Genomic DNA, 26,226 nt, shown 5'->3' on the forward strand with positions numbered 1-26,226 from the left:
TTCACGCCAGCTTTCACTGACGCCGAGCTATAACATTAGAGAAAGGAAATATGTCCCAATTATAGTTTACTCTTACATTCTTTGAGTCATGTTTTAACAGTCTCAGGGTAGATTTTTTTATCTAATTCAATTAGAACATATTCATATTGTCTTCGGTTACCGCGATGGTTACTCATGAAATAAAATTATGAAAACGGATTATATCATATATAAAAAAAAACTACAATAGTTACCCCATCTGTCCTCAGTTACCCTACTTGACGGTACCTGTCGGACGCTCCAGGCTTTCGGCTCTACGTGGAGCTCGGCTTTCGCATTTAGACAATTTTACTATTGTTGTGTTTGAGCACTACACTTGGTCTTCGGCCTTTGCAATTCAGATACTAGTATCTGCCCCCTAGGGGCAAGTTGCTACGGGGAATTCAAACTTCGGCCTTTGAATTTAAACATTTGTACTTAATATCGTTCTGTGTCTGAACATCAAATTATTAAAGGCGCACCTCTCTCGGACGCTTCGGGCCTTCTTTTATTAAGTCCTTAGATTATTACACAGTCGACTTCATATCGCGAGCTTTCTAAAATACATGTTAAATCAACATACACATAGTATAAACATTGTGACTTAAACACTTTTCACAATCATGAAAATTCGGTTAGTACTAAAGCTAATATGAAATGGATACAAAATCTGTTTTTTTTTTCCTTTACAACCGGGTTAAATCAGTAGACAAGTACAAATTTATAAGCAATACGAATATCATTGTTTAAATCGAAGTTCACACAAATTTTAGATTTTAAATATTTCAATAGCGCGATTTTAAAATCTTAGTGTTTAGTTTCAAAATTTACATTATACCATATTATCTTTTTATGTACGTATATTTTTATGATCAGCGGTAGAATTCTTTTAAATTTAAGACGTCACTAAATAAGGATTTAATTTCTTAACATATTTTAAAAATCCTTATTGTACTAAAGTAAGAATCAAACGCATATGTTGCATATATATTTCGAATCGTCTCTCAAAGCTCTTCATTTTGATACCCCACTCGATAAGTTTGCAAGATTTTTTTTTTCAAATGTCGCGCGTTATTGTGTATTACGTCCGCCATGTTGTTTTTATAATGACGTCACACAGCCTATGTCACCCGGAATGACGTAAGGATTCTAATGATATATCATACATCTAAATCGGTTAAGGCATTCAGAAGTTATGGTGGAATAAAGAAACTCACATACATACAAACATGAACGCTGAAAACAATACACTCCTTTTTTTGGGCAGTCGTGTAAAAAGAAGTGAAATCCCGCAAAAACATTTTCGTGTAAAATGTTGCCAAGACGAAACCATAAGGCTCGCACTGTCAAAAAGTTATCAGATCTCTTGTAGAGCCAAGCTTCTAACTCTACAAGCCCTAACTTCACATACTCTGGCCATAATTACGTTACTATAAGAACTATTGTATAATAAAATACAATAAATAGTGAATACATTTCACCTTACGTCCATGTGACGGTAGAGAAACGGCCAAGCCACATAATTTGACTAAGATGTCGAGTTTGTGAAGTTAGGGCCTATAGAGTTAGAAGTTAGAAGCTTGGCTCTACAAGAGATCTGATAACTTTTTGACCGTGCGAGCCTTATGGTTTCGTCTTGGCAACATTTTGCATGAAAAAATGGTTTTGGTGGGATAATACTATTACCACAGATTATATAATAGTTCTTATTACTTATTGTGTGGTATTACAGTACATATATGACACTTTAAGTGTATCGTACATCGCCACTCGTTTCTAATTGCCTACTTTTCGCTCTAATATCGTAATGTACTATTTATTTAAGTAGGAAACCTTGACGCAAATATGCCCTAAGCACATTTTCATTATTCACTATAAACAATTTTAACTATTAAACAAACTCCCGTGAGACTCAAACATATTAAAATTATTTTAAAACGGGTCACTCACGTACAGTACCGGCCAATAATATGTTTTTACAGTAAAACTTTTTATTTTTATTTGTGAGTAACTTCTACCTCACTGCTTTAGGTAGTCTAGTAGTATTCCTTTGTACGGGCGATGAGAAAAGTTGGTTTCATGTAATGGTTTTGTTCATAGAGGTTTTTTTTAAATGTATTGTTAACTTCATTTTTTTACTAGAGGTTTTTTAGTAATATGCTGAGTATCCTATTGTAATTAAAAGTATTTCATTGCAATTTTTATCATATATTTGTATAAAATGACTAGCAAAATATGCAATCTACAAACTAACCTATATTGTTTGTACTCTATAGTCTATACAAGCTCATACAAGAATATAATTGGCCGGTACTGTATTATTAAGTCGAATAGCTCGACATGTTTCGATCCAATTTACGAGGATCCTCTTCACGGAGCAACGACACGTCTTCACTGGTCGAGGGCGCGCTGTGTGTGTGTGCGTGTGTGTGTGCTGTGTGTGTCGAGCTATTCGACTTAATAATACGTGAGTGACCCGTTTTAAAATAATTTTAATACCTATATAAACAATTTTGTTCCTAAACAATGTTGGTAAACAAAGTTTCTTAGAAAATGTGTGGTACTCATTACGAAACATTGTTTATAAACCGGGTTTATATACAAAAATGTTTTTAGTGAATACTTGGCTTTACCTGTTTGGAAAGTAATAAAAGTATATGTAATCATAAGGCAAGAGTAATTTTCAGTCGATTTGGGTCTGCAGTGGCCCGAAATTACTGCCAGAGATGTCTAACCGCTCCCCTGGTTACAAAAGTATTATTTCACGATCCACTTAACCCGCTAATAGGCTTTTCTCGTGCTGGCTTCAATAAAGACTGGCAATTAATAAGTGCTGCTAAATGGTATGAGAACCTTACCCATAATGAATCACGTTTACGACATATTTTGGATTACAATCACAATTAGACATTTTAGTTAATGTAATTAACCTTTTCGCCGCCATTTACTTGATATACAGTTAGAAGGTACATTTCGAGCCCCACACGCCACGACTTCATAATATCTAGTCGTGGTTTTGGCACAGAATAAGTAATAGTATTATCATACAGAACGGCCACGCACCGCCCCGCCCCGACTCTAATTACCTCGCCCCGCGACAGAAATCTGGCGGACTTCTGGCGTGCTCTCAGTACTATTTTTAAGCAACTTACTCACACTATGACGCATGACGCGTCAGAAACGCGAGTGATTTTCTATGTATAGCGTGTCCGCCCTGTGGTTTTGGAGAGGTTTGTATGTGCAACAATGCAACATAGAAAAAAATATGATTTATAATTGATCGAATTTAAACTATTGTGAGTCATAGGTACTAACTTAGCTAATTTTGCGGTTTCACTCACGTATTTTTAGTCACTCGCGCGACATGTTTTGTGTGTGTGTTTTGATTTATAATTTACTATAAAAAATTAAATTCAGTTAGTTTTTAACAATATATGGTTTTATTTTTAACAAAGTAAGTACTTAATTTAAATAATTTCGTCTTGATCTTGAAATACTTAGGGCCACTTACACCAATCCACTAACCCGGGATTAACCGGTTAAACCTGGAGTTACCATGGCTACCAGTACAATTTGACCTATGGCCCTTATGAGGGATAACAGGATACCATCATCAGCATCAACAAATACCTATATATGTACTAAGGAAATTATGTGCTCATTTTTGTAATTGATTTGCATTTGCATGACACTTCTCGGTAATTTAGAGCAAGTAGAAGCTTTTATTTATTAATCTATGACTGTATCGATAACAAATTTATCTGTTTCATTTCCTTCAATTTTGCCAAGAAAAATTATGTCTGCTTTATAAACATTTGAATAGCATTACATTCAGCATTAAAGTTTGTAGAATTTCTTATTATTGCCAAACTTGGCCAAACTTGTGAAAGCCAACAAGAAAAAAAACCGCGATTAGTATGGTTAATCTCATCTAATCGCGGTTTTTTAACATATTCCTCACTACGCACGCACCCTTGAGAAAATAATTAAATATCTGCTATGTAACTGCAAATGCGTCAAGATTATGGACGCAATATACTTACAAAAAAAAAGTCTTTGGTACCTACCTACCCTCTTGATCCAGCTTATTTCAAAGTGGATGGCAGCTCCCGGTTCTTTGTCTCAGGTAAGAAAATAGTTAAGAGGCCGCCTATTAGAGCCAGGACGGCAAACACATAACCCGCTACAATCGGATTCAGGATATTGATCTGCGGAGCAATCATCATACCTGCCCTGGACAATAGAGACAAAACACCCAGCGCCGAATTGCGTATCTGAGTCGGGAATAGTTCCACCCCATAAAGGAAGACCACAATAAAGGACATGAAAAAGAAACAATTTGAAATGCATGCAAAGAGCACTCTTAGCCAAGTTGGATCGAAGTTACTAGGCACTATAACAGTAATTAACATAAATGCGCCAGCCAATAAATTAGTCGAAAAAAGAAAAGGTTTCCTACCAATTTTGTTGAGCAGGTATACGCTCAAAAAAGAACCTGGCATCACTAGGGCAGCAGAAATTGCTATATTAGCATGGATTTTACCACTCATCTTGGATATATACTGTGAAACGCCGTAGTATCCCATGCCGCAAACGAGGTACATGTAAGCCATACAAAACAGGTTAATGGTAGGTCTTCTATATTTGAATATGTGGTAGAGTTGAATTTTTTCTTGCTGAGTGCCTTGGGTACTGTAATAGTATGCATCGATATCTGCGCTGATACTTCTATCTGGCTTCTTATTGCTGAAAAAAAATGGGTTGAATTAAGTTAAGGCAACATTACAGTGTCAATTAATTATATACAGTTATTTGAAGTTATTTTTGTAATCTAAATTTAAATATTACTGAACGAATACGATATCTTAAGATGCACTTGGTCTAGAAAACGAAGTTTTTAAAAAGCCGCAGCGTTTTTTGAATCACAATACGGCTGCTATAAGTTTAATTAGCAATCTTGAAGCCTTTCTCGAAGGACCACTGTATCAATTCGAATACTGAGTTTTTGACTTTGGCTCGATAGAAAAAAAATCACGAACATAGGACATACAGTAACTAAAATGCACTTATAAAATATTTGTACTAAATTATGCACAAAAGCTAAAAATAATTATGAAAATTGCTGTATTGGACTGTAATGAAACTTTGCACATACAATTACATGAGGTATATCTAGGTCTGTAATTAGTTTATATAGCTCCAGTTTATAAAACAAATCAAATAGAGTTTTGTATAAAATATTAATTATTTGTAAATAACTGAAAAATTTACCTTTTTGTTTATACGTGTGAATTTATATTAGGTGCAGTATTCCATAAAATGAGCTTTATGAGCTTTGCTTATTTACAGATTATATTATTTTTGTATATTTATCTTACAAATACCTATAGCAATTACGACTTGGTGGGAAGTCGACGCGGCTCTGCTTCGCGGGGCTTCTATTTTTCGCTCTGAGGGGCAAAAGGTAACTAAATAACCTATCCAACTTTAAATAGCGGTTGAACTTGCTCTTTGTTGCAATGTGAGCCCCCTGAGCGCCCTTTACATTCAGATATTGTTATACCTGTGTGTATTTTGTCTTCACTATACCATACTTGTTGCGACGATAAAATATCAAAAAATATGTCTAAATAGCCAGTGAATGTTAAATGGAAAATTATTATAAATTATATACAATTAAATGCACTAATTTTACGTGTGTACATATTTACTTACTATAGAGAGCGTTTGGAATAGGTTTTAACTGAGACGGTTGTTTTATCTGACTCACATTTTGTAAGACATTTTCTCGTGTAGTGGATAAATGCCTTAGTATGACTTAGTAAGTAGTGTCAAATTTGCTGGTGTGGTTGATGATAATGAAATATCACATAAATGAATACTCACAACTTCGCAATCGACTGCATCGCCTTCACAGTTCTTTCTTTGTACTTTCTAGTTAGCAGCCACAACGGAGATTCGTTTAAAAAGAAAACAGCAAACCCGAACAAGAACATGGGAATAGAAATGACTAGCTGAAATTTAAAAGCGTCTCTCAGTCCATACGAAACTCCAGCTATTAATAGGTGACCTAAATTAATAGGTAAGTGGTACACCGCTGTGATAGTTTCCCGATATTTCAAACCAGTGTATTCGATTAAGAGTACGAAGCTGGTGACGATGTTACCACCGGCACCGAGGCCTTCGAAGAATCTGAAGGCAAAGAATGCTATCATGTTTGGTGACTGGCTGACAGCAACTCCAGCAATTCCGGTGAGAACGAAGCTTATGCTGAACATCATTAGACGCCCAAATCTGAAAAGAATTTATCGGTTAAGTCAAGGGACTTGTGCCATACGTGTTTTTATTATTATTTCGCTGGAATATTTGACTTCAGAGGTTCGTTTTGTTTTTAGCATTAGAAAGAAGCTAAGACTTGTCTGACATACAGCACTAAAAGTATGTAGTTATACCTTCAGTGTACCTTGTAAACCTTTATTTTTTATTTTTTCATGTTTACATTAACTTTTTCCTGTTTTGGTTCCCAAAACAAGAAAAGCTGTATTTTAATAGTTATTATTATTTTAACTTTATGCTTAGGAAATCGATTTAACATACCTATTTTAGTGATTCAATTTTGGTGAGAGATATCACTCAAATACAAATAACTCAAATGAGTCGTTAAATTCTGAGCATCTATCTTAAATTACTCTAGCGGCCCTCCGTACAAGAAAACTTGACAGACACATTTGTATCAATGGTATTAGAAAATATAATTGAATTTGATTCGTTTTAAAAGCGAACGAAACAAAAAAAGCAACTGTTTCACTCAATAATAATAATAATAATGATTTTCAATTGCGTATTAGGACCGTGGGAAGTAGCCTCTAGCGCGAGGATAAAGCTTCAAATCAAAAGAAACGAACACCTAAATTAAAAAAATATAGATACATCTGAAAACTATGAAGCACATAATTTTAAACTATGTCACAGTCCCATTCCCAAGGGTTTCCATAATACTGGTCACATTTCTCCATCGAATGGCGATCCTTAATCATATTCGAGAAATTTATTAAATTTAATAGGGGGTATTACTGCAATGTTCTGCCACCAGAGTGCAGCACTAGCGCCTATCTTAAACCATAGAGTAACTTATACATACTGTGCCTTAAACTGTTTTTAGGGTTCCGTACCCAAAGGTAAAAACGGGACCCATTACTAAGACTCGCGGTCCGTCTGTCCGTTTGTCTGTCTGTATGTCTGTCTGTCAGCAGGCTGTATCTCATGAACCGTGATAGCTAGACAGTGGAATTTTTACAGATGATGTATTTCTGTTGCCGCTATACCAACAAATACTAAAAAGTACGGAACCCTCGGTGCGCGAGTCCGACTCGCACTTGGCCGGTTGTTTTTTGTTTCGCGGTAGACCCTGTGATGGATTGTTGTAGTGGCGCCCCCTACGCAGAGTTTTGCGTAATATTCCCTTTCAGTTACCTGTCAGATAATAGTCCGAACAAGAAAGCTCCGACTAACATTCCACCATATGCACATGTTTCCGATAAGCTGATTTCTTTTTTCCTTTCACAAATCAACCCAAATTTAGTCTGTACGGTCTCCGTGAACACGCTTTTGTCCCATGTAGGGTTACTGCATGGACACACTTCCGCGTCCACCAGCCGTACTCGGTCTCCACCACCAGTACCACCACATGTGTACGTCATAGCAGGATTTAAAATCATCAGGTTGAGTATGTGCCATATTGCTGGAACTTTGCTTATAAATACTACAAAGTAAACCAGCCAATGGTATTTGGTGATAACATTGAATCGTGCCTCGATCGGATTCGAAGCTGCAGTTCTAAAAATATAGCTGAAGATCGACATCGCTGCTATTCAAATGAATGCTGATATATATATTAAATTTTTTTTACTAAATTGAAACTAAAATGTCCCGCCAAGAAAGCGATACAGCGATGTGAATAGAAAATGACGTTCCAGTAATTGTCAATGTCTTGTTATTTTATGTGATGTCAATTTAATAAAAAGTTGTACATTTCAAAACGGTTTGTAGGTACTAGAAAAAAAACGAGTAAGGCCTAATAACATTAAAATTTTGTGAGAGTAATGTAACATGAATGTAACTATACAGGGTGACATTAAATTGGTGATACAAAATCAATGTTTTACATACATCTTCCCTAAACTAAGCCCCTCAATTAAGTCTGATGCTTTAAAAATAATCAATAGTAATTTGTTTAAATTTTTTATTTTATCCCGTTTTTTTAGGCTTCACATGGTTATCCTAACATAATGATAAACAAAGAAAAGGTTAAATGATTTCAAATGAACATTTTCCTCTTTGGTTATCAATCACCTGCCACAGTTTATGATGTAAACGTGTTTTGATTAGTACTTGTCACTTGTCAAAGAAAATAAGATTTTATGCAAGATTTCGGTTTTACAATAAAATTTAAGAAAATTATTCTCGAGAAACGTGTTGACGATTTTGCTACAAGAAGTGTCGGAGCAAAATTTGGAGAATCCTCATTTCCGGCAAGATGGTGCACCAGCGCAGTTTGCTCTAAGTGTGCGAAATCATTTGGAGCAAGAGTTCCCTGACAGATGGATTGGACGAAACGGCCCAGTCGCAAAGCCGTCTCGAACTCCCAATCTTCGCATGGCCGACTCGACATCCTTTGCGGGGCGAAATTAAAAGGAGAGTGTACGCACGGGAATCAAATACCGTCTATGAACTTCGCCAAAAGATAATTGAGGTGTTCAATTCTGTGAAAGCCAATGCAGACTCAAAATCAATCATATGAATTAGACTTCGTGTCCAGGAAGGCGGTGGGCATTTTGCACACATCTTAAAATACGTTTAGGTAAAGTAGGTGCACACTACTTATTGAAACGTTGGTATTTTAAGATTCTGTTACATTCGGTAGTATACGTACAATTAATAAATAATTTAATTTAAATTGATTCGCTTATTATTACCATAAATGTATCAGGGTACATAAGACTACACAGCTTAAGGCCAGTCCAGACGGGAACAGTTTTGTGCTAATCTGATTAAATTGTCTGATCAAATCAGGTGGTGTGGATGCAAACGCCAATTTGGCCCGCCGATTCCCCTTTTCTTCGATTGTAAGATTATGACCGATACAATGGAGATTGGCTTTAGTTACACGAATGTCACTAATGGTGATATCGATAATTACTAACTTACATTGAAAACATCGAGTGACAGGTATGACAGTTAGGTATTTAACGTGGGGTAACCACACTTCGGGACTTTAATTATTTGTTTTATTAGAAAATTAGCGATAATTAAATACAGCTAATTTTAACAACGGAGTTACTGTAGTATACTATTGGGCATTAACTGAGCCACAATCAAGTGTTTTGTATCACCAATTTAATGTCACCCTGTTATATGGCTGCCATTTTGACTTATGTATTTGTAAGAAAGGGATAAAACATAATTTAAATAAATCAGGCCCGTAAAGTTTTATGAATAAGGGGGATAGTATTTTATAATATTTGTAGATAGAACTATAAAGAAAGGACGTTCGTGTTCGCACGCGCGTATTTATATTGTTGTCCCGCTCGCTCAGTGTCTTTGATGGCCGGCGGGACAGCTATTTTATAATTATGCGTGTGCGATAGAGAAAGGAAGTCCTCGTATTAAGCTTCCCAAGCTTCCTTTTTCTTGAACGGAGAGCTGTTCGTTTTTAAGGTTCCGTACCCAAAGGGTAAAAACGGGACCCTATTACTAAGACTCCGCTGTCCGTCTGTCCGTCTGTCTGTCCGTCTGTCACCAGGCTGTATCTCATGAACCGTGATAGCTACACAGTTGAAATTTTCAAAGATGATGTATTTCTGTTGCCGCTATAACAACAAATACTAAAAACAGAATAAAATTAATATTTAAGGGGGGCTGCCATACAACAAACGTGATTTTTTTGCCGTTTTTTTGCGTAATGGTACGGAACCCTTCGTGCGCGAGTCTGACTCGCACTTAGCCGGTTTTTTTAGCACTAGAAAAAAGTAAACAACTTTTGATGTGTCTTTTTATTGAAAAATATTGAATAACGCTTTTCAAAAATTAGCTTTTATATTACTTATGATAGTATGTATATGATTGATTTATAATTGTAACATATTTGCTGTGACTAATTTTTCAGAAGTTATTTTTAATAAAAAGACACGTCAAGATCGCCTATCTTCTTTCTAATGCAAAAAAACGAACTATAGCCCGGGAAATGGTATATGATAATGATAACAACATGACTAGGTAGTTTACTATTTTATCCTTACTACTGGATCCAGGCATCCAGGCGTCTAGCAGCTGTTCATCTGGAAGGTTTTACTTCTGGTTGTGATGATGTGAGTATTAAGGGTAATTACATATTTAATTCCAACATAATATGGCCAAGCATTTCTTTTGGGGGAAACAAGGCCCAGGTGATAAAACATCTAACTTTATTCATATTTTTCGCCTGCGGTTTTTGTTTCTGCAATAACGCGCAATGTCGAATCGAATAATAAAATAAAGGACTTGCCCTCCATAGACCTTCTTCAGTTTTCACGTCTCTCTCGCAACGAATGGTGGTCCCTGGTTCATTTTTGTATAGAGTAGCTGTCACGTAAATTGTAGCCATTTTCTTGAAAGTTTAGCACAGTCATTTATTTAGAAATGTAACATTTAAGTATTTAAGTGATACAAAAAGCGGTAAAAAGTATTCCTTTAATTATTTTTTAAAATATGGCCAACCAAAATAGATTCGAAGGACATTCGACGTGAGAGGTAGGATATATAAATAATATACTTTACTCTTTGGGTAGGATCATTGATATTTTTCATGTACGACGTATCCTAGCCAGTGCAGGCTAATTGATCAACTTTTTTAATAAATTCAAATATCATAAGAAAAAAATAGTTCATAAATGATTTTGTACTTTTAGTTGTACTGTTTTGCGAACAGATTTGGTAAACTAAGATTAAAATAAGATTATCAGCTACATAAAAAATACAGGGTTATGAAACAATATTTATTGTAAGATCTTCCTGAGTGCTGCTAAAATAGTCCTCTTAAAAATACCTACATGTAAATATAAAATTTTATGAATGTTTGAATGCATAACTAATTTCCATGGTTTTGATATTATTACTTGCATTATTACATTTACGCATTAACATGTTCACTGTACCAAATATGTACCATATGCCAAGTCACACGTCCAAGTGTGCTTTCACTTTGAAGTTGTGAACCTATAGTGGAAGCACGGACTTCTGAAAATAAGCTTCATGACCCCACATTGTGGGCACCTGAGGGCATACCGCGAACCACGTTCGACGTGTAAATTCGTACGTAAGTGTGACAGGGAGGCAACACGTCGAACGTGGTTCGCGGTATGCCCTATGGACAGGGAACGTGTTAATTTCGAGTGTTGCTAGGTTTTGACTGATGACGATGACTTCGATGGTTGCGTGTCGTCAGCTGTCGAAATGGCGCTAACTCGATCGAGAAATCTAACATGATGACTATCTTCTAAGCTAGAAGGTAGTGCGACTCCTCTTGTCTCAGGTAACAAAAAAGTTAGAAGAGCTCCAATAAGAGCTGAAATTCCAAACGTACAAGCCGCCGCAGTATTCGATAAAGCATTTATTTGAGGACTTATAACCTGCCCAAATCTGGACACAAGTGATAAAACACCTAACGTAGAACTACGTATATTTGTAGGAAATAATTCTACACCGTAAAGAAAAATAACAATAAAAGACATATAATAGCAAGAACTAGATAAACCGGCAAACATTGTTCTTATCCAAGAAGGATTGAAAGTCACCGGCACACAAACTACGATTAACATGAACACACCAGCTAAAAACATAGTTGTTCTAAGGAATGGTCTTCTCCCGAACCTATTTACTACAAACATGCTAACAATGGTCCCTAACATTAATAAGGCCCCATTAATCACTGTATTTTTATGAACTTGTGGGCTCATTTTCCCTATGAACTGTGAAACTCCGTAGTAGCACAAGCCACAAACGAAATATAGATACGCCATAAGAAAAAAATTCTTAGTGTGGCTTCTATATTTAAAGATGTGGTAAAATTTCATGTTCTCTGTTTTTATATCACTTTGCGATGAAAGGTATGTTTCAATCTCAGCTCTGACCGTATCGTAGGGTGTTTTATTGCTGAAACAATGGACTTAATTTTATTCACAAGTGAGTAAAAGCTTAGAGATCACGCAAAGTTTTCATGCCAAATGCTACGTCAAGTATGGACCTTATAGGACAGGTATATGTGTAGCCAAGTTTTTGCAAAATTTGTGTATTCACAGTCCAGTCCTCATTATAATACAAAGATTTCCAACAAATTTTAAATGTCTAAAAATATTAAAATAAATTGAATACCAATTGTAGATGGCGCTTTTAATAGACTAAGATTTATTTATACAGGAAATTCCACAATGTATAGGTATTTCATCCTTTACTCATAGATGAATTCCCTCTTACTTCGCGGCATCTGCGTCCTTTTAATACAAAGGGAAGTTTTTTTCCAAAAAAACCTCTTTGTATTAAAAGGACGGACCGTAGCGCCACTAATATTTAATTCAACTCCAGCTCGACCGTTTTAACACCAGAAAGATATAAAGTAGGCTAGCTTATGCTGTCATTGCCGTCAATCATTTGTATGGGCCCGTAAAAAAGGAGACAAGTTAACTACCCTGAGATTAATGTGCCACTGTAATGGGTTCGAGCAAAAATGACATATGGTATGTATTATAAAATATTACATTATATACTCACAAGCGACAAAACTTTTCCATGACTTTAATCGCCTCCTCTTTCTTGTTTTTGTCCATTAACCATTTCGGCGACTCTAAGAGCAAGAATTTTATGGTGGCACAGAACATGACAGGCACAGAGACCGCTAGTTGGAATTGATCGCAATCCCTTAGTAGGTAAGATATGCCAGCCAGACAGATGAGTCCCAAGTTAGAGGCGATGTGAATGAATGTAGATACGGTCGGGCGGTAGTCAGTTCCACAGAACTCCACGCACAGTACGTAGCCGGCGACGATTGCGCCGCCAGAGCCAGCGCCTTCGAAGAATCTCGTAAAGCAGAATAGCAAAAACGTGGGAGTGACGGTCACTAAACAACCTGCCAAGCTGATGATTAACTGGCATACGGCATATATCATTAGGCGTCCATATCTAAAAACAAAAAAAATATATATTACATAAAAAAATTGTGCTAGATGGATAGTTTTAATCCATGTGATTTGCTTTGAGTTGGGGGCAGACGGAGAAGCTGGCAAAATATCGACAAAGCTCCGCTTCCTTAGAATTAGAGCGTTTTAAATCTCACAGTTTTTCCGGGGGAAGAAAAACTTGGCATTTATACACGATTTTGCGTTCAGTTGCAAAAGTAGGTCAATGATAGAGAACCTGGCTCGGGAATTCAACGTGACTCCTAATAAACATTAAAATAGGTTTTTACTCAAATCTGTTAATATTTTCAATTATATGCTGTTAACACACATGCGACTTGCACTCTTACTTTTTGAAACAATCAAGTTACTTACTAAAGTTAAGTTAGTGCATGCTGGTTCACTGAGAACACCAAAAGCAATGATTTCTCCGAAACCATGAAATCTGGCTCTTTGGGTTCTGTATGCCTATGTAATGTAAGCCTTTGTGTACTGAAAGCGACTTCGTGTATTATGCGACCTTGCTGCATGAAACATAATTATAATAAACATGAGTATAAGACTGCGTACCCACCCTATACATTGGACAAAACGACATAGATTCTTAAATCACGCGGGCGAAGCCGCGGGCAAAAGCTAGTGTTATGTAAATTAGGATGTTCAAAGCATCTTACCTACATACTGTAAGTTAAGTTTACCTGTCAGACAAAACTCCAAAAACTAAGGCTCCTACTAGCAAACCGAAGAAAGAAATGCTTTCACTCAAACTAATGAGCCACTTTTTGTCGCATATAATCCCAAATTTCGTCTGCACTGTTTTCGTGAACATGCTGTGATCCCAGACTGGATTATCACAGGGACACACGTTTTCTTTTGCCATTTCATTGCCGCCACAAGTATACTGCATCGGCGGCGACAGAAAAATCATGTTAAGGGTATGCCAAACAGTCATAAATTTGGTAGCGAAAAAAATGATTATAAAGTAAAGGTGGTAATGTGTAAATTTCTTAAAATATACCTCTACTGGATTTATTACTACCATGGTACAAAAAATTCAAAAGATAAATGTTTTGTTTACTGATTTACAGAAAAAAAATTGGCATGATTTTGGCAGCATGTATGATATACGTTCACAAACGTTTTGTTAGACATGAGGTTTGACACATTAAAAATAGGTTTTTGTCTATTATAGTCTGGCAAACCAATTTTGTCTATAGAAAGATGCGACTTTAGAAAATGTAGGCGCGTGAATGGTCGATTTCCTATACAAAATTGAATTACGCGCTAAAAGCCAGCACAGTTGTTGCTATACACGCCTGGGCCGGTGAACGGCAGAACATACGAAATGTGACGAAATTACACACGATTTAACATTGCTGATGACATACCGAAAATAACCTACACAATAGATTTTTAGATTTAGATATTTATTCTCATAATATAAAATTACAATATAAATTATCTTAGACTAATCTACACGAATTTATATTATGATCGTCAGTACATACAATTTACATTATTTGATAAATTCAAAAATACAATTTTATTACATAATATACATTACATTATCAAATAAATTCAAAATTACAATTTAAAAATGTCTGAGTAAGTAATCATAATTTTATCCACTTATGTCAAAAATAGCGGGTATTACTGCAACTCTCTGCCGCCAGAAGGAAGCTCTAGCAGGAATTGTAAACCACCATCACCAGCATTAAGCGCATCACACATCTTACTTAATTCAATATCCTAAAGTAAAAGTCTGACTGCACTAATAAGCAATATTTTTTTAGGGTCCTAGTTAGAGCGTTTTCACATTGTCCGATCCGATATCGAACGTCGGAAGGAAGTAAAATGTAAGATATATGTTTCTCTGTACTTATTTATTAATGCATTTAATAAATCATTATTACAAAAAAAAGGAAAAATAACGCAAAAAAGGCGGACTTAATGCCAATGGCACTCTCCTGCAACCGTTTTTGTCATAGGCGCCTTCCGATATCCGAGTTAGAACAAAAATTTGACAGTTCCGAACAACTGACAGGCCGATATCGTCCGGCGGACTGGTAATTGGTAATTGGTGGGCCCCTTTATAGCTGTCTACATTCAAAGGTCGATGCCCATACAACATATAGAGGGTTGTAATAGTTTTAAAATGTTCCGTTTAGAAAACATCTTAATAGACGCATATTTAACCCAAGTGACGCATTTATCCCGGTTGATCTTAATAATTATTTGCATTGTTTTTTAAAAACTGTAATAGATGTCATAAGTGCATTGATTTTTATTAACAAAAGGTAAACCAATTTCAGAGGCCGATAATAAATGTCACATTTCAATCGCACGCAGCCGACATACCGTGAAATTAATTTCATTGCAGGCGATCACAGTTTTAAAATTTTCACATAATAATTTACAATGGCACTGAGGCCAAATTTGAACTTACATTTTGACTTCAAAATGATCCGATTTTCTTGTAATTCGCCTGTGCGTCTCGTTCACGCAAATACATCACGCTCCGCGATTGTTGAGCCATTTAGGGTCCTAGGTAAATTGGCTGTTCAACTTGTTCAATACTTCCGCTATGGAATGTCCAATTTAGCTAGAACCCTAAATGGCATAACAATCACGGAGCGTGGCTGTACTGTAGTAGCGACATGGACGCGCGAATGATAATAAAATCACATCATTTTGAAGTTGGAATGTAACTTCGAGTTGGCTTCACTGGCACTGCGCGCAATGGGAGCGAATATGCCGAGAGGCGTAAATGGATTCGGTTGCATTCTGAGGCCGAAGATCTGTTGATGAGGGAAGTGTCGGTTTATGACTAGCTGTTGTCGACGACAAAAAATTTTTTTTTTAAATAAATAAGTTCAATCTTGTATAAAACTTTTTAATATTGCAGAATACAACAAAATGCGTATGACCTAACTATAATTACTGTGGTATTATTTTGACCTCTATAGTTGATTTAAGTCAAGTTTTGATGCAATAATCAATCAATTTTAAATACCTTAAAGGGCTTAAAGTATAGCACTTCTGAAATTAGTAAGTGGATTTAGTGGATATTGGTAAGACAATCAAATAATATATGTTCTTCATTCTAACAGCCTGGATTTAATTGACAATACCATTAAAATTTTCTTGATGCGAACAAATACCTCACGTACTTTAACCCTTGAATAAATTTATAATAATAAGTTTACCGTAAATTTATCTGCACAGCGGACGGCAGATGGTGCTTACATCCAGTTTCTTTAATTCCTTGTCTGCATCGCGCTGTGCTTAATTTATTACCACTCATAATAGCTGTATTAAAAGGTAGAAGCCATTAATTCCATATAATTTACAATAGGCTGTAGAACAATGGTTACTTATATAATGAAAGGTAGATATTTTACGTGTACCTATTGAGAGCTTTGTTTTGTATCGATTTGTACTAATTATTACATTTATAAATGGTTTTGCCCAATAATACAGTTACGATATTTGATTTTGGTGGTTCTGGCATTTGGTGGTTTGTCTGGATCGTTAAATTCTGGTGTCCGATAACGATAGATTTGTTAATAAGGAGTGCTTCAATATAACATTATGCCATCAAGTTACTTCTACAAAAGTCAGTGCCATGGCTTGCATTGTGAAGGAAATAGACTTATAATTCATAATATGAATTCTTTATATTATACCATTATAGTTGAACAAAAATATAGCAGGTACATTTATATGGCCCGCAAAACCTTTTGTTTCGGTGCAGTGCACGAGTTTTAATAAAACCAAGACCGATCCATAAAACACTAAAAATACACAAGACTTTGTGAAAGTTGAACTTCGATTGCGCTCTGAAGTTTTGCGCGCAGTTTAAAGTGAAAACAAGTGGAGCTTCAGTGGGTTAAATGCGAACTAACATAAATATTGGTAAGTATTGCGGGCTTGGCTCCGCTTTGATAACTTGTGTTGAGTGCCGTTAACTGTTTTTACTTCGCTTATAGCATTTACGAGCATATGGAGCTTGCATGAACAGGAGCCCTTGTTTATTAGCGCGAAGTGGCAATGTCAAGTTAGAGTTCTCAAGCCGCATATGTCAACTGTAAAGGGGTAGCATCTTCTTATCGACATGAAGTCAATTAGGTCACGTGGTGGCAGGCCCTTCAACGCGCACGGTCCCTCTCAAAATTCAAAATTGTAGGTATCTGCTGCTTTGCCCCAGACCAGTATGACATACAACATAGAGTAAATGAAAATATCGCCTTTGTGACTCTGCATTATGACGCAATAACTGGCAGCCACTTCAACATATAATCCATACGTTGTTAGGTACAAACGGAAATATAAAATTAACTTAAAAAAACCGGCCGAGTGCGAGTCGGACTCGCCCACCGAGGGCTCCGTACAAATTTAACTTTTTAAAAAAATTTAAACGGCCATGTTTTTTTGCGTTAACATAGAAGTTAAATTTGTTCACAGATTCAAGGGGCTGTAGACCTAAGTATATGTTTTTATTTCAACTCGATACCTTTACGCATTCCGGAGATAGAGGTTCTTGACAGACAGACCGACGGACGGACGGACGGACAACAAAGTTATCTTATAAGGGTTCCGTTTTTTCCTATTGAGGTACGGGACCCTAAAAGTACGACCGACTTTAAAAAGGATAAAATAAAATATCATCCCTTCTATATGCAACAGATATGTTTGAAGTCGGTGCAAACAAACAATAAATGGACAGCTTTCTTTCCTTCTTATCGAGCCGCACCAGGGTCGGCATTTGGTTCGACAGTGTGTTGACGCTTTTTAAGATTTGGCTTGGCACCGAGTTCAACTAGTTTATTTTCATATCCATTTTCAAGTACAGAGATATATATGCGAGTACCAGCTGTTAGGAACACGAAGGCTTAACTAAAACAGTTGGTGTAAGCGCGCATGTACGGCAGCAAAAGTGGTCGCCGCGGAAAGCCCGGAATGGTCCTACTTTTTTCATTACGCAACCTTCAGTGTGGGGACATAAAGTTAGCGGGTTTTGTCACGTATTTTTCCACTTTTTCTGCTTGTAGCAAAAACCGCCTACTATTGCTTAGAAGCCGTTTCGATGTACGGAAAACAAGGAAATAAAATTGCGAATTTGTCGGTGAAATATTGCGTTAATGTATATTGTTGGTATACATTTTTTTTAATTAAATGTAAGGAATCGAATGGTACCATTATTTTTTTCCTATTTAAAAGTGAAAAAAATTGAAACGTCTTGTATTTTTTTATTTTTCCCATATATATTTTTGAGTTTCCAATTTATTGTGATAAAATTTCCATTTTCTATCTAGTGATTTAGTCATAAAATTCAACATGTGTCAATAACCATATTCTGATTCCTAATCCTCAGATCAAGAATTCGATCTGTCAATAACTCCCGGCCTCCGGACAGAAAAACAAAGCATTTTTCCCAAGCTAAAAATGGAGAAGTTTCGCTTGACTGTGCTTCGCGCTCGCTCTGTCAATTATTATTCTTTTCAATTGAAAAAAGTGATTATTTGTCAATACTTTTACCGGGAGGAACGTTTTATTTAGGGTCCATGAATACATTCTCTATGAGTATGAGAGGTATCTCATAATTTCTTTTTGCGTTTAAGTAAGTATTGTAATATGCCGTTAACTAAAGCCGATAAGGATCATAAACGTTCTCGTGACATTTACGAGTAGAACGCAATAATTGGAACGTACTTTCCTTTTGTTATGACTCGCCCGTGCGAAATCAGCTGTTTTTCTTCGTAGTAGCTTCTCTTATGGCCCAGCGCTAAGTGCTAAACTGTCACGCCTGTTTTATTGTGGCGCCGCGGCTTAACACTTGTTATTACCATTGCCACTGCTCAGCAGTTTTTGCCACGATTTGTGGACTTTGTTTCGAGTCGTTACCGTAATTTGGGGTCTTGCTTAATGGAACTTTTCTAATCTAATCTTGTATGGTTTATTGGCACGCCTGTTTTACTTTTAAATATTATGAAGCTATTTAGTAATCAGCGGTAAAGAAATAAACAATTTCGGCACATTATTTATGTATCATCATCGTTCTTAATAAATGCTGCCAGCCTCAGTCGTGGAGCGGTATTAGAATCGAATTTTACATTCTCAGTTTAATGTATTTTGTCGCGCATCTTGGCTGTACTTTAATTTTGGTGGCTGACCAGGAATATATGATCACGCGCCATGTTGCGGAATTTCACTGGAACTAATATTTTCATACTATACTGAACTGTTACCCTATAGATGAAAATAACAGCGCACTCTTGACAATGATCATATATTCCTGGTCAGACTTTACAATAGAGTCCGCTTATAATGACATCGAAGGAAAGTGACAAACATGTTATACTTACTAAGCGGATGTCATTATAAAGCATAGTTGATTAACTTCTTATTTTTGTAATTTTTTCCAAATTAATCTCTAATTCCTTTGTGACAGATGAGTTTTATTAACCTTAACCTTAAAAAACTAAAACAAAAGCCACGCGCGCACTAAACGTGCTCACAGGGAAAGACGTGGGGACGGCCACGAAAACCAGCGAATGAGTCAGTATAACCGAACATAATTTCATACGAAATCTAATTTCATTTACCCAAGTTAACCAAGGCATTTTGTAAAAACTAGTTCTGACTAAAAAATCCCAGTTAAAACTAGTTTTCACCGAGTGTTGCGAAAAACTATTTTTAACTAGTGAAAACGCGTTTTCACTTAAAACGCGTTTTTACTGTAACATATACATATATTTATGTGATTCATGTGCATTTTTAACACTTAGGTATATATTACTAAATTATTTTTATAGGTATATATTGACATGTATTATAACCTGACATGTATTATGTGCCTCAATGCGCGCGAGTTTCATATAATCGTGTCACTACTAGCAGTGTCAAAGTCATATCATAACACGATTAAACTATAACAACTTGTGAAATTAGAATCAGCCTCCTTTGTCAGGTAATCGGTGACATCCTATTCCGACCTTAGTACCAATTATTGTAGCGTTGTATTGTGATAAATAAAATGTAAGTGTAGTGCCATATTTATATTTCATCCTGTTTTAGAGGAAACATGGAAAATGTCAACATTTTCCCGGAACAGGAGATGAAAGTACTACATATTGTTATGAGTTTCTAGAAAGGTATATAGGTCCGTGATTGTTGGTGTTAGAAAGCTGCAATTTGGATGGATACATAAATCATGCATTGCGACAGAACGGTAAAATAAAACTTAAAATTTTTTTTTTTGGGGTTTCATACAAAATGATTTTATTTATTTCTGCTTTGACCCAATAGTGTGCGATATCGTTAGACAGGTCTTTCTAAACGAATAAGGGTCTCCAAAAAACATTTTTTGACAAAGTTAATGTTTTCGGAAATAATCGCTCCGAAAGAAAAAAATGTGTACACTCAAACAACCCCCCCTCAAACTTTTGAACCATGGGTCCAAAAAATATGAAAAAATCGTAAAACAAAAGCTTAATAAATACTTTCAATGAAAGCTATAGCGAACGTGATCGGTCCAGTAAAAAAAATATTCTGTGCAACTGTTAATATACCTTAGGTACCTAAGACTCCTGGCTCTGTGAGCTGTAGACCTCGTGAACCCTCATTAAGAACCTTATTTTTTCTTTTTATATGTAAACCAGTGACATGTACATATGCCATACGATAAATAATAACCCTCACTCCATCATTATGAAGAAAATTGTAAATAAATGCTGTGCTCACCAAATTTAATGGGAATCGGTTGAGAAATGCCACCTGTGCTGTGCCTACTTAGAGAAGAATATCCGGACAGTCGGATGTACGAAAGCATTTTGGCCCAAGCTGAAACGGAGACCTTCGCTCAAGCTCATAAAAAATAGCAATAAAATCATCTGAAATGGAAAATTATCTTCTTCGTTTGAAGTTGGTTATAGACAGCCAAGGGTAACCTATCCTGACCTAACCTAATCTAGATGAACACATAAACTAAGTAGCATTGACGGGTTGTAATTAAACTGGCCACACAGTTACATTTAATCTCAGTCTACAACTTAACTGTAATATCAATATTATGAGCCTCCAACAATGGGCTCTCAATCTCTGGCGGGTATTAAGTTTCCGCAGATATGACAATGAAATGTTAGTGCGAGCGTACGGTGGCGAGAGAAGCGTATGAAGTTTCTATAACCTTTAAGAGTCACACCGGGGCAGCTTCTTTAGCTTTACGTAGCTCAAGTCCGGCCGTGTATGGAGTACTGTAGTCACCTTTGGGATGGATCCGCCAAATATCAGTTAGCCGCCTTAGATGATTCCATAGACAAACGCGCGTGGAATTCACTTCCTGCAAATCTATTAGCAGTCCATTTTTTTTTCAAATCGAGAGTGAATAGATATCTTTTAGGTAAGCATGTTCCATCCTAGACTGCATCGGCACTTGGCACAGGTGAGATTGCGGTCAAATGCTTGCCTTTTTGTAACACTTTTGTAACAAAAAAAAGAACCTACCGCCAAAAAGACGCAGCGCCACCATAATCGAAGTTACGCTCACGTTTCAAAATGACATGTTGAAGTTACATGAACGTTCTTGTAACTCTTCACTAATAAGGCTTGGGCAAATTGGGGGCTAAGATATTGATATGCGTGCCGAGCTGATGTGCTAGAATGAATGGAAGAACCATTATGATTCTCTTGTGTATCTCAGCATTGAAACATTGGTATAAGCGGTTCATATTCTTAGATATACCGTATAAAATCACGAACATAAGTCAAAAACGCACCATTAAAGATTTGCAACTATTTTTGCACAAAAGCTAGTAACATGAAAATGGGTTCTAAAATGCGAATTTTAGTTTTGATCAAATTTATCGATTATTATTATTTTTGTTAAGACTTTGTTAAGACTAAAAATAACAATTTAATAACAACATCCGCAATCCTGTGCATGCACGGCAGTCTTAATAGAATTTAAAAATCAATGGTAATATTTCGTTAGTACACTGATGCGGAACCGCAAGCCACTCCGTGAGAGGGAGATAGTGCTATGCAGGTATATAGAAATTAGAAATGTATGCACGCGGTTCCCTGAGCCAGAAATCTCCTTATATGATCATATTTTTCTAAGAGACGTTGATATTCGTAGACGTGGAAAAATTATATGTAGTTCTTGATTATTATTATCTTTAATTTATAAGCTTCCGATACACGAATTATGGCACTTCGCTCGATACAATTAATTCCCAAAGTAACCTCTAGTCCTAACTTTTAATCGAACTTTAGTCAGTATTTGTTATGTGACACTATAAACAAAAAAAAAATAAGAAAAAACAACCTTAACTTAAATAGTAATCTGACCGCTTTCGAATTTCGATATTGTAAGGCAACGTTTTTAAAATAAATAAAAAATCGACAAAATTCGATCAAAATTGACATTTGGCGCGCATGGTCTTTCCCGTTCTTTCTTGCGAAATGTAACAGTGATAGCGGCAAACCGATGGAACGGCCTTAACACACTCACTGTCAGCGACCCGCTAGGCGGGTTCTCAGTTTTCGTATAGGCGCTTTTTGCTACAAAGCGGACGAGACATTACGTACGCTTTTAGCGCGAAGCGCTTGCTGGCAGTAAATGCGTCAAGTTAAAAGTTCTTGTATGTCGCTAACCGCTCCGTTCATTGCTAAGGCTGTGGTGTCGCGTCTATGGTCTATGGTGCGGTCGGAAATCGTTCCTCACGGAGGTTGATCGTGCGACGCGTGATTGCACCCCGAGACTGTTTGTACAGAGATTGTGTGGGATTATTAAATGCCATTGTAGGCAGCTGAACTGTTAAGCCCTATTGTAATGTTGGACCTAGTAAGGGTATTCAGTATTCACTATACGATGATGTGACGATACCTATTTAAATGCAGTAAGTGATTGGTGATAGCGTTTAGTTAAGTGTAAAGTGTCGGTTTTGGGGCTTAATGTAATCTCAAGATGACCTTTTTGTTTATATTTCAAGCCCTTTCTGATGAGTCCAATATCTATATTTCCGTTGTATTTATCGCCGTGGAGTCTTTGTAAACTTCATTTGATCAGTTCCATGTTAGCATAAGTAATTATTATGACATTGAAATATTGGAAGTGATTTAAATACTTACAAGATTTGAATTAAATAAATAGTTATTTACTTGTACCGAGTAAAGCTAAGTCATCATGATCTTTCTGGTACTGTCCCGGCTTATGGGAGCCTGAAGTCCGCTTTGCAACTATTGTAATCCCAAGTATTGGCGTAGGCACTAGTTTCTTGCGAAAACGACTGTCATCTGACCTTCCAACACAGCGGGGAAACTATTAGGCGTTATTGGAATAGTCCTGTTTCCTTTACGATATTTTCCTTCACCGTAAAGCGACTGGTAAATATCAAATAATATTTCGTATATAAGTACCGAAAAACTCGTAGGTACGAGTCGAGGGATTGAAACCGCGACTTCAGGACTGCAATTAGCAGGCTCGTACTGCAAAGCATAGCTACAAGAAAAAACATAAAAACCTTACACGGTTACAAAGCGAAAGAGAGGGAAATCAAAACAGAGAATGTAGATTGTTTCGCCGCCAGGCTTAGGAATTATTTGACAGAAAAAAATATATAAGCGAGATATAGTAGATACACAGATGTGTGCAACAGATCAGGCAGTCAGATGTGTCTGGCGGGAATCAGGCACATAATGTGTGCGTGTCAGACAAAGATGCTAAGCGGATAAATGCTGACTGCTACATTTTTTGCCGGTAAAACTTAAAACGATAAATTATATCTATAATATTTAAGGTACGTGCACCAAAGAAGGCCAATTGTTATTTTTTGAACACTCGCGAACGCGAAGCGAAGCGGCACGGCGCGGCGCGGCGGGCCCAAGGCGTTGGCGTTCGCAACGAGATCGCCCACGTAGGACACTTCTATAGGTATCAAAGGATTGATTCACCCCGCGCCGCTTCTCGTTCATGTGTTGTTCGCCTACGTAGTATGCTGCGTTATTTTACGATATATACATAGGTATATAAAATAAAACTAGCGGAAATAAAGCATGGAACCTAATTCTAGACTAGCATAATGCAATAAAGTTCTCAGGGCGTGCCTGCGCTAAACTTTAACTTTTGGCTCCAATAGGATAAATAAGTTATCAACTACGATAGTCACTTTAGACCTAACTGAAAAGGGGAATATAAGAGAGTAACGGGAGTAACTGGCGCCTATTTTACAAACTTGACAATTGACATCTGACAATAAGTCGGAACCTAAGAAATAAGCGCTTTTGGCTTACTTTCACTGTTATTATTGGTAGTTGGTAGTGGTTATAACTGTTTTAGATTATCTATCTACGTCAAACGGTCACTGCAAGACCGAAGTGATCCCATATAGTGAAGTGATATCATCCGCATAGGGGTAATATAGCTAGCTAGGGGTAAAGTCAATTATTTGCAGACTGCAGTATCATCTAATTTCTTTGTACTTTTTTTCGTCGTCTATAGAAAAATAGCATGCTATCCTGCAGCATTTAATGAAAAAATAAATTTTTACAATTGTTCCATCAGTCCGGTTACCAAAAAATATAAGATACCTATACTAATTTCTCTTTTCTCAAACGAAAAATTACAGAGATAAAGAGTGTCAAAGTTGGGGAGTGGGAGCTCGCACAACGACATTATAGCTGTTAAATAAAATAAGTAATTACATTTACCTGTCTGCACACTCCACTATTAACAATAAAATTGATTAATTGTATTTATTAATAAACGGCATAATATACCAGCTCAACCCCATTTTTAATCGCGTTTTGATGATACCTACGATCTGAAACTTCGCCATGCGCGAATTTTATTCTTACAGTTTTAGTATGTATAAGCGTTATGCATCTTTCCTGTCTAAACTAACTTACTTTGCCCACAGGAATGACGCCCGTTTGCCGGAACGTTTTTGTCTCATCTTACCTTAAGTTTTAATCTATGAAGCCCTGAGCCCTTCCAGTAAATGGCAATGATAAACTACTATCGACTCACGGAAGGAAGGAGCGGAAATACCTGCAACTATTGAACCACGATGTAAACAAGATACTTCCTGCAATTTGCAGCGGATATAAGACAATAAGTATGTTACGTGTTTCTCGGCAGACGATGATGCAGGCAGAAGCTAATAATAACTTAACTAACTTATGCCTACGTCAATATTATTGAACTAAAGTGCAGAACTACGATCGATTTAATTGCAAAACATTGTATTTACAGCTGTGTGTCCAGTTTCTATTACATACTATTTCACAAGGAGATGTGCAGTTATCGCCATGTGAGATCCCTGTGGACGTCGTTTAGCTATCTCAAGAGCATTCCGACTTTACAAAGGACTTAAAACGCCATTATTTTCACTCCACTGCGACAGTGGAGGTCCTGATAATGTTAGTTTTATGGTAGTTTCCGTGCCAATAATTGGATAGTTGTCAATTCGAGCACGATAAACTTAAGAGTCCTCGGCAAGCTCGGCCGAATTTCACCTTCCCATGCAAACGGAGTTTCGTTCTCGTTTTAGTACCAAGCAGTTTGGAATCCGCTAATAATCTTTAAGGTGCAGTCAAGGAATTTGAATGCTGTGCCACTTTGTACCATTTTTTTTAGTACTAGGTCGGTGGTAAACAAGCATACGGCCCGCCTGATGGTAAGCAGTCTCCGTAGCCTATGGACGCCTGCAACTCCAGAGGTATTACATGCGCGTTGCTGATTCTAACACTCCGCACCCTCGTTGAGCTCTGGCAACCTTACTCACCGATAGGAATACAACACTATGAGTAGGGTCTAGTGTTATTTGGCTGTGGTTTTCTGTAAGGTAGAGGTACTTCCCCAGTTGGGCTCTGCTCTACATCTGGAATGACATCTCATCTCGCTTTGTGTGGTAGGGCACAGCGGACTGTACTTGAAGTGGCTGAATGCCATGATGCTGTGTCATAAATATATTATGTGAAATGGAAATTAAAAAGA

The 26,226-nt window shown here is 36.7% G+C and overlaps 1 protein-coding gene and 1 pseudogene across 1 annotated transcript; both read right to left on the reverse strand.

The window, feature by feature from the left end:
* Positions 1-4,085: 4,085 nt before the first annotated feature.
* On the reverse strand, positions 4,086-7,898 carry LOC134741756 (solute carrier family 22 member 1-like; annotated as a pseudogene).
* Positions 7,899-11,453: 3,555 nt separating this feature from the next.
* LOC134741757 (organic cation transporter protein-like) lies at positions 11,454-14,343 on the reverse strand. Its single transcript, XM_063674650.1, has 3 exons — positions 13,925-14,343; positions 12,823-13,230; positions 11,454-12,207 (listed from the first exon to the last, which is right to left on the reverse strand). The coding sequence occupies exons 1-3, from the start codon at positions 14,266-14,268 to the stop codon at positions 11,454-11,456; spliced, it is 1,506 nt and encodes a 501-aa protein (XP_063530720.1). The 5' UTR covers positions 14,269-14,343.
* Between the last annotated feature and the right edge of the window lie 11,883 nt (positions 14,344-26,226).

This window comes from Cydia strobilella, chromosome 5 (assembly GCF_947568885.1).
Source record: "Cydia strobilella chromosome 5, ilCydStro3.1, whole genome shotgun sequence".
NCBI classification, from domain to species: Eukaryota; Metazoa; Arthropoda; class Insecta; order Lepidoptera; family Tortricidae; genus Cydia; species Cydia strobilella.